The sequence below is a fragment of the Humulus lupulus genome, chromosome 3 (assembly GCF_963169125.1).
Source record: "Humulus lupulus chromosome 3, drHumLupu1.1, whole genome shotgun sequence".
NCBI classification, from domain to species: domain Eukaryota; kingdom Viridiplantae; phylum Streptophyta; class Magnoliopsida; order Rosales; family Cannabaceae; genus Humulus; species Humulus lupulus.
Window position 1 is genome coordinate 87,342,727 of NC_084795.1, and position 10,157 is coordinate 87,352,883.

The window sequence follows — 10,157 nt, forward strand, 5'->3', positions numbered from 1 at the left end:
GGATCCTTGTGCCAAGACCGTTGCATACCAATATTATAGGCACAAAATGGATTTTCAAGAATAAATCTGATGAATTTGGTACAATTGTGTGAAATAAAGCAAGACTAGTGGCACAAGGGTACACACAAGTGGAAGGAATAGACTTTGATGAAACATTTTCACCTGTTGCAAGACTTGAATCAATTAGATTATTGTTGTCTATTGGTTGCTTGATTGGTTTCAGGTTGTTCCAAATGGATGTCAAATCCGCATTTCTCAATGGGATCTTGAATGAAGAAGTATATGTTGAACAACCCAAAGGGTTCGAAGATCCCCATGCACCTGATCATGTTTACAAATTAGAGAAAGCTCTTTATGGTTTGAAGCAAGCCCCTCGGGCTTGGTATGAGAGACTTACTCAATTTCTTGTTTCTCATGGATACAAAAGGGGTAGAGTAGATAAAACTTTATTTATCAAAAATATTAAATCTAACATAATTATTGCTCAGATTTATGTTGATGATATTGTGTTTGGTTCTACTTCTGACAATGAGGTGCAGGTATTTGTAAAACAAATGAAAGAGGAATTTGAAATGAGCATGGTGGGAGAATTGACCTATTTCTTAGGTTTGCAAGTCAAGTAGTTAGATGAAGGCACATTTGTTTCTCAAAGCAAATATGCTAAGAACTTGGTGAAAAAGTTTGGACTTGAAAGTTCAAAGATTGCCAAAACACCAATGGGAACGACTGTGAAGCTATCCAAAGATGAAAATGGTGTCAAAGTTGATCCCACACTATATAGGAGCATGATTGGTAGTCTTCTTTATCTCACTGCTAGTCGACCTGATTTGAGTTATAGTGTTGGTGTGTGTGCCAGGTACCAAGGAAATCCCATAGAGTCTCATGTTGCAGCTGTCAAAAGAATCATTCGATATGTTCATGGGACTGTTGATTATTGTATTTGGTATTCAAAAGAAACTAACCCTAATCTAGTGTGTTTTAGTGATGCTGATTGGGCAGGCAACACTGATGACAGAAAAAGCACTAGTGGAGGATGTTTCTTCTTGGGAAATAATCTAGTCTCTTGGCACAGCAAGAAACAGAATTCTATCTCTCTCTCAACAGTTGAGGCCGAATACATTGCAGCAAGAAGTTGTTGTGCACAAATTTTGTGGATGAAGCAAATGATGATGGATTATGGGTTTGATCTTGACATTTTAACTACTTTTTGTGATAATACAAGTGCAATTAATATTTCAAAAAATCCTGTACAACACTCTCGTACTAAACATATTGATATTCGTCATCATTTCATAAGAGAATTAGTTTAAAATAAAGTTCTTGTCTTGGAATATATTGAAACACATAAACAGATTGCTGATATTTTCACTAAAGCTCTTGATTTGGTTCGCTTTGATTTCCTCCGAAAATCTTTGGTGGTTTGTTCTCTTTAAATTTCCTTGTTATTATGTTGTCCTCTTGATCAAATGTGTGTTATTTAAGTTTAAGAAAATTGTCAATTAATTTGAAAATTTTGTTGTGTGTCAAGCTAGATAATCTGACTTGTGTTTATGAGCTTTTAGTTGTATATTCTTGAGAGAAAAGTAATCAATTCCTCCTAGGCATATTTGGGTCAATCAATCAATGGTTAAATGTTTGAGCTTCCTTTTGTGTAGCATTGTTTCAAGCTCCTATGCAAGAATAAAGCTACCTACATCAGTGTGTGAAAGCCGTCTTTTGAGTAAGTTGGAACTTTGTAATTTGGAGTTATAAAGATGATACGTTACCATAGAAAAGGGCTACCACTGGTGTAGTGTGACAGCGTCTTCATGGGTTACAATTATTTACAATTTTGAAAAAGACTTATTTGTCATTGGGCAATGTTCCCGTGCATACACTATCACACACTTATGCTTGAAACTATGCAAGAAAAATTGTACACATTTTATAATAAAAAAAATGTGTGTAAGACTCATACATGTTGATTGACTTATAATAAAAAAAATTGTACATGTTAAGAATATGTGCTTGTGACTGAATTGTGCTTTGTTTCTCTCGAATATTCTTTCTAATTTTTCATTTTCACAAGTGTTCTTATCCATGTTATACACTAACACTTATTTTCAGTTGCTTGATTTTTTTTTTCAAGGATAACACTCATTGATCAAAGCAGATATTTTTGGTTGAGTTTTATTTTTGTGCATTTTTATATATATATAAAAAAATTGATTGACAATGAAATTCATGGTGGACCGAATCTTTGTGATAATTATGTGAAATTATGCATTTATTTTGTGTGATTTAATATATTCTTTGTTTCCAAGGATTTTATTTTGTCCTCTTTCTCAATCTGGAATACCATGATTTATATCTTTATTGTTTTGTACTTTATTTATTTTTTTTGTAAAAAAATTTAAAAAAGAAAAGAAAAGGTCAATAAGAAGATCGTGTGGGGTTTTTCTTTGGTTACCTTTTTAGTATTGATCGTGTGTTTTAAGGTTTGTTTCCTTTTATTTTTTTAATAAATAAAACAAATTTAAAAAAAAAAAGGGGGAAGCTTCTTCTTGCCGTCGGTGTCCTAATTGGGAAAGTGTTTGTCCTTAAAAAGCTTGTCACTACCCTTTTTCTTCTCACCCACGATCCCACTAAGCCACCTCTTCTTCTTCAATTTTTTTTCTCTCATTTTTTTGTAAGTGTTTGCTGTTTTTCAGAGAAGGAACAATGGTGAAAACTCATGGAGCTTCCTCTAAGAAGACCCCTGCTTCTCAATTCAAAAAGGTGCCCTCTCCATTGCCTCCTCCATCTGTGTCAACGGTGCCTCCATCTGTTCCAGCACCTGCCACATCTGTTGGGAAAACTTGCTAATCCAAGGCGCGCAAGAAGGTGTTCTCCCTCTCTAATGAACACCCCATGGTGTTTCCAGATATCACAGCTGATATTGTCAATGTTGCACCACCATCTGAAGTGGTGGTGCCCTCTCGAGCCAAGAACCTATCTCCTCTTCCGATTGAATCGTCTCTGATGGCTAGGGAAAAATCAAAATATGTTTCATCTTCTTCCAAAGCTGCTGCTGCTAGATTACTCAAGCTGCCCTTGAAGCCAAGCCAGTCCAAGAAAAAATCTGTGGCTCCAAAGAGAAAATTGGGGTTGGACTCGTCTTCTTCCCCCTTGACTGCTACCACGAAAAGATTGAAGGCTCATCCCCCTTCTCCGTCTTCCTCTGAATCTGACCCTGAGGAAGGAAAATTTGAGTCTGAAGCAACCCGTGATACCACCTTATCTGATGACACTGTTCCTGACAATGCAGAATCAGAGGCTGAGTCTGATGAACCAAAACAGGAAGACATTGTCCCCTCTGAACAAGAAGCCGAATCTGACACAGAGCCTGTTGCATCTCCCTTGTCATACAAGGCTAAAGGCAAGAGACCTATTTCTGATTCTACGCCCTCTCCAAAACGTTCAGGTGTAAATTTCAAACCTTATTCTTCAACTTTTTGTTATAATGATAATGCTCGTGATATGGTTCTCTATGCTCAAAGGAAATTTATCATTGAGAGAAATTATGTCTTGAGTGATCATCGACCTTATGGTGTACTAACAATGCTTCAAGATCGAAAATGGACAGGTTCTTTGGTTAAATTTACTGGTTTTGTGGATAGAATAGTCAAGGAATTCTATGCCTATCTTACTAATGAAATTATTGAACCTAAATCTCCTCTATATTGTAAAGTGTTTGTTAGGGGCCATTGGTTCTCTTTTTCTCCTCAAGACATTGCCCATGCTTTGCATCTTCCTCTTGATGTCGAGGATGATGATGATCTTGCCACTCTTGACAAGGATATGGTTATCACTGAATTAGTAGGGCAAAAAATGGTATGGCCATCTAATACAGTCATCTCGGTCTCTAATCTCACCTACACTTATGTTGTCCTCCATAAGTTTGCCACAACGAATTGGAAACCAACTTCTTACACCGCAACTATCTCATTTGACATGGCCTCATTTTTGTACAAGGTGGGGACTGGTATTGGTATAAACTTGGCTATAGTCATCCATGATCAAATCATTGAATTTCGAAAAGGTAATAGGAAAAACTTGAATCTTCCTTTTCCTCAAGCTTTTTATAAAGTGTTGAGTATGCAGAAAAAAGATCTCAAACGTGATCAAGAAGACTTGGTGGCTCCCACTACTGCTGCTTCCTACAAGGCCTCTGCTCCTCCTACTGAAGTCACTGATGCTCCATCAACCAACAAAGTCAAGCCCCAATCTCTGAAGTTTGCCTCAGATGACATTCCTCATGCATCCTCCTCTGTTCCCATAGATTCCGGACTTGTTTCTACAGAAATAGTTGCTGTTCGAGCCTCTGTTGATTATTTGATTGCAACGTTCTGTGTTGGATGCTGTTCAAACTCTGTCCAAGGATCCAGTCGTTTAGTTTTACTTATTTTTATGTCTATTATCCTAAGAACATTTATACTCTCTTTTGTTTTTGTTTTATGGTTCTTTGGCTTCTTTGAAAGACACAAAGGGGGAGAGTAGATACTTCCAAAAACCTGTTTTGTTTGTTGTTTTTGTTTAACTCTGGACCTTCTTATTTTGAGGGGGAGTTCAGTCTAGTTTCTTTAAATGTTTGTTATAAGTTAATGCATATTTGCAGGGGGAGTTTTTTCTCTTTGCTTATAACTAACATTTGTGTTACAGGTTTTTGAATTAATTTTGTCTATCAAATTGCCAAAGGGGGAGATTGTAAAATCTTTTATTGGCATATTTGACAAAATTGACAAAATTAATTAAAGAAGAATTTTCGAAATGGGTAGTTTCTTGTTTTGTTGTGATGTGTTTTCTAAAATCAGATTATATATGTTAATAGAATAAATATATAATTTCCTATAAAAGATTATCTTGTCTTAACTTTTGTATATATGGAAATTATTGATATTTATTTCTTGATCTGATTTGGTTGTCCAGAAACCGTGTACAGCTTGCAGAGATAATGTATATATTATTTCCTTATTTATTTAAGGAAACTGGGTTTAAAAACTGTCCAGGTTCAATGAATCTATTTGAACGGATTGCCAGTCTGTTTGAACAAATTCTGACTTACCTTTTCGAGAAGATTTTCCATTTATTGGCTGATTTGTTTTCCACGACCTAAAGGGATTCTAAAGAGTATATAATCATCCTTAGGTCGTTGGTTTTTTCATCATCTCTCTTGGCGTATTATTTTCCAAATATTTTCAAGTTTTAGAGAGACTTTTTATTATGTGAAGAACTTGAGTCCAGCAAGTTTTTAGTGGTTTATTATAGTGTACTTCTGTATTATTTTCTTTGTGCTAATTATGCAGGTACAACACACTTGGACATTGTTCATCAAGCTTCGGGAGAAGTCTTGTTCGTGAGACACTTTTCGGGAGGAAAAGTGCAAGTGTTATGATCTGAAGGGAGTTCAAGATCTTAGCATTTCCGAAATTTGATTAGGAGTTTAGATTACAACAGTTGCGACAACTTCAAGAGAGAGTCTTTATTTGTATAAGTCAATTTGGTTTTGTAATCATTTAGATATTCTTCTAATAAATTTCATTCTCTGGGCGTGACCCTATGGACTAGTAGCAATCTGCAAAGATTGCTGATACCACGTATAATTTCGTGTGTTCTTTACCTAATGTTTGTTTTTATTTTCTAGTGATAAAATGTTTAAACATATCTGATTTCTATTTAAATAGTCTCTGTGTCTGTTTAAACATTTCTATAACAATTCAGTAATTAATTATTTAAATTATATAATTAAGTTGGTAATCATAAAAAACGGAATTTCAGTAACCTTTTCCATTTTCAATATTAAGAGACTTTCATTCTCTCCTTTTCTCTTTACTGTTCTATTACTAAAACCTCTCAATTACTACTAATAGAAGTGACTGCTAGTTTTCAAGCTCATATTGTTTCCAGAAATTGAGTTTAATATCAAGCATAAAAACGATTGCTGCTCAGGTTTCACTTTGTGTTCACTAATAGTATCGAGAACAAAATCCAACACCTTTTATAAAATACTATAATAAATAAACAACATATTTATAACTATAAAAAATAATTATATATACAAAATAAAATACCCAACAAAAAAACACAAAATGAGTGTAAGCACATCAAAGATGAGAGATCAAGTTTCTCATCAGGAAGGAATACCAAGGTCAATACACTCGAGAAAATTCACTAGAGTAGCCACGTGAATTTTCCAAGGTTTAGCATGTGATCCATTAGAGTGTCTATTTTAATTTTTTTTTATATGTTTATTTTAACAAGGGATATTGCTCCTTATAGTGCCTAAAACTCTATCCAAATCAAGTCATTTTCTATAGTATAAATAATATAAGTGGTCTCATCTTAGTGATTTTCGACAAGTGTGAAAAAGGGTCTTTGTTTACAAGGACATTACAAGGAATGTGAACGCTCATTAAAATGTTCCATACATTACAAGGTAGTGGTGTATTACTACTAGGTGATCATTATAAGGATGACTCACATAACTAATCAGCGTGTTATTAAAGTACTTGCATTATAAGTAATAAAAGCATTCATTAAAGTGTTACAAAAAATACAAGGTAGTGCATCTACGTACATATTCATTATAAATTTGCTTGAGCAGGATTACAAATTTGTATATAATATGCAAATATTAAATAGCTGGAAATTTGCTAGATGGAGCTACGAAGGTAAGCGAAATAGTTGAATCAGTTAAGGTCTCACCGCACGAAGTATAGGCAAGGACTTGGGGAGCAAGTATTGTGTGTGTATTCACGGCACACACAAAACGAAAAAAGAGTATTCTATCTTGTTCTGCTAGCAAGAACAAAAGAACTGAGTGGACTAGAATGAGGACCCTTGCTCAGAGGAGATGTACGCGCAGCTCAAAGAGCAGAACTTCATGAAAGTCTTCTAAACTCATGGTGCTCATCACCATGTGACCACGAGCAAAAAATTTCTTCGAGTAGGCTTGCAAGTTCTTCAAAAAGAGCTATAGGAACATAACTAATTTTGGGAGATATCTTATATAAAATAAACATTAAAGATGTAATAAGTTTGAGAGGTCAATGTGTATAAGTTTAAGAAACTTATGATATTTTTTATTTTAAATTTATTGTAGTGGTTGCAACAAAAAAAAAAGAACAATTATATCTCATTAATTATGAGAAATTAGCTATGGCTCAATCTTTTATAAACAAAGGCCTTAACTTTGTAAAGAAGAAGAGAATTGTTTCCATGCCAAGACCTAGAAACTAGTTAATAAAAAAGTTCCTGTAGACCTAGGTTGACTTTTCTAGGCCAAATCAAGTAAGCTTCTTGCATTCTTGAGCATTCATAATCTCAAAAACGAAACGAAATCCTTATCCTTTTCCATATAAAAATGGCGTTGACATTTGTCAGTGTTCAACAATTATCCCGTTTGGTAAAATTTTTATTTTTAAATTTTTTAAACATAAAAATAAAAATATTATCTTATTTTTGTTTCTTTATTTTTAAAAAATAAAAATATGTTTGGTAACTATTTTTGTGTTTTGTTTTTAAAAACAAAAAATAATAAACGCGTTTGATAACTTTTATTTTCATTTTTTATTTAACAATATAAGGTGTTGATTTGAAGAAGATAATAAAAAAAAAAAAAAAAAAAATTGAAAACTGTTTAAAAAAATTTTGAAAGTGAAAAAATTCTACTTTTAAATTTTAATAAATTTTAATTAAAATTTTAAAAAAATAATAAATAAAAATAAAGTTATCAAACACATTTTATGTTTAATTTTCAAATTTTTAATTAATTAAATAAAAAACTATTTTTTAAGTGTTACCAAACAACACCATATGTGTTTTTGTTTTAGATTTACCAAAAAGTATTATATTATTATTCGAACAATAAAAATTAGTAGAGTAAGATACCAATGAGTGAATTTTTTTGGTATCATTTAACAAACAAATCTACACTATTAGGTTATTAAAATGTATTATAATGTTTTCCCATCAATCCTATTTATAATAGTGTAATTTTGTACAAAATAAAAATTAGGAACGCGTGTGAATTTTTTTAAAATTTTCTATGAAAGGCGTAATCAGGAAGAGGGTGTGAAGGAAAAAAAACGGTGTGCCAATAAAAACGTCTTTTTTATTTTTTTCTTTATTATTATTATTATTATTATCTTAAAGAATCTTATCTTTTTTATTTCTAGATTTTAATTTTTATGAATATATATATACTAGATACAAACAACATGCAATATCCATGTTTGTTTAGTTTTATTTATAGAATTTATTAATTATTTTTATTAAATTTGTATTAATGTCATCTAAATTTTAAATAAATATTTTATTTTAATTAATTTATTTATTTTTGTTTAAGTTTATATTTATTCTAGTTTTTGAATTTGAGAGTGACAATAAGTGATTATATATTATATGTTTAATGTAATATTAAATATTATATGTGGATTTTAAATTTAAGTTTCTTGTTAGTTTTAAAAAAAAAAAATTTGCTAATTGACGGTAGATTATATTATATGTTTAATATGATATTATTCTAATAAGTGGGTTTAAATTAAATTAAATTTTATTTAAGTTATAAAACATATTATTTTATTATTTTAAAATAATTATCATTCTAAAATATCTCAAAATATCCTATTTTAATTTGTTTAATAATTTATTATTTTTAAATAATTATTATTGTAAATTATCTCAAAATATCATATTTTAATTTGTTTAATTATTTATTATTATTTTTTAATAATTATCATTATAAAGTATCTCAAAAATATCATTTTTTTATTATTTATTTTATTTTATTTAAGTTTAAGTATTTACAAACTACCGTTAAATATAAGAATATTCTGTTAAAGTTAATATTAAAAAAGTAAAAAATAGTTCAAACCAAAAATTTTTGTTATCTACACACTTATTATATAGAATATATATATATTTTAACTTATTAAGAAATTTTACACAAAGTGCCAAAATTGGCACATTTATTACAAAACTACTATTAGACAAGTATTATAACTTTTTTTACTATTTGATGTTTATGTATATACTATTTGTTAAGTTTTATATTTACAAAAATACTATTTGCTTTACTAACACCTATCAATCTCTTTTTCTCTTTCTTCTTCTTCCTCCGTCTCCTTCTCTCTCTTCTTCTTCCTCCTCCAACATGTTTTCTCTCTTCTTCCTCCTCCATTTCCTCTTTGCCCAAGCTTCACCTGCTCTTCATCATCACTTCAATCTCCCCGTTACAACACTCCGGCTGCTTCCAGCCCATTTTCTCCATTGCCAGCAGCTTACAGCCATTTTTCTCCATCGCCGGCGTTACCCACTATGTTTTTTTGTATTTTTGTTTTGTTGTTTTTATTTTCTTACTCATTTAGTTGTTGTGTATATTATTATTTTGCTGCTTTTTATTTTTTGTTACCTCATTTTTTTGGTTTATTTTGTTATATTTTCGTATATGTTAGTGCATTTTTTTCACAATGCATGCAATGTGTTTGATGTAATGCTTGAATAATTGAGATTTGGTTGTTTAGTGCCAGTTTTAATAATTCTTTTGGTGTGTTTGTTTTTTATTTTTATTAAGTGTTATTTTAGGGTTTTGTATTGGGTTTTTTTTTTTTTTTTTTAGGTTGTGTTTGGCTCTTTTAGGGTTTGCATGAGCAAGAAAATAAGCAAGTCTCTATTGAATATTGGTTATGTTTAAAGGTTTATTCAGTTTTGTTGGGTTTTTTTGTTTGATTAGTAATATGTTGTTTTCTGTTGTTCTGTAATGATTGTGGTGTTTTTGTAGCGTCATTTGCTGAGTATTTTGTCGAAGAAGCAATTGGAAATATGGACAGTGATGGTGAAGCTTCATTCAAACCCAAAGGTAAATGGAGGGCTTTGGAGTGGGAAAAATGATCATGCATATCAAAGTAATCAAGTCTGCAACAACAAGAAAGCAACACAAGAGTTGCTGTTTTTATGTTTTTGACATATGTTCATTCATTTCAAATTATAGATATATTTAGTTTAATTCGTTGTTATATCACAATTCTGGATTATTGTCAAGTTTTTTATTTTAGTTTGTATCAATGTTGGACATCACATTTCATCAAAAATCAAGGACTCCCTGAGCTTTTGTTTTGGCAAAATGTTGTTTGTAATTT

At 31.2% G+C, this 10,157-nt stretch overlaps 1 protein-coding gene across 1 annotated transcript; it reads left to right on the plus strand.

Moving 5' to 3' along the window:
• Positions 1-2,889: 2,889 nt before the first annotated feature.
• LOC133824584 (uncharacterized) lies at positions 2,890-9,909 on the plus strand. Its single transcript, XM_062257513.1, has 2 exons — positions 2,890-4,381; positions 9,800-9,909. The coding sequence occupies exons 1-2, from the start codon at positions 2,890-2,892 to the stop codon at positions 9,907-9,909; spliced, it is 1,602 nt and encodes a 533-aa protein (XP_062113497.1).
• The last annotated feature ends 248 nt before the right edge of the window (positions 9,910-10,157 follow it).

Coding starts and splice junctions, on each gene's coding strand:
- LOC133824584 (XM_062257513.1), top strand. CDS start 2,890: ATGGTGTTTCCAGATATCACAGCTGATATTGTCAATGTTGCACCACCA. Junction 4,382..9,799: donor AACGTTCTGTGTTGGATGCT/GTTCAAACTCTG, acceptor GTGTTTTTGTAG/CGTCATTTGCTGAGTATTTT.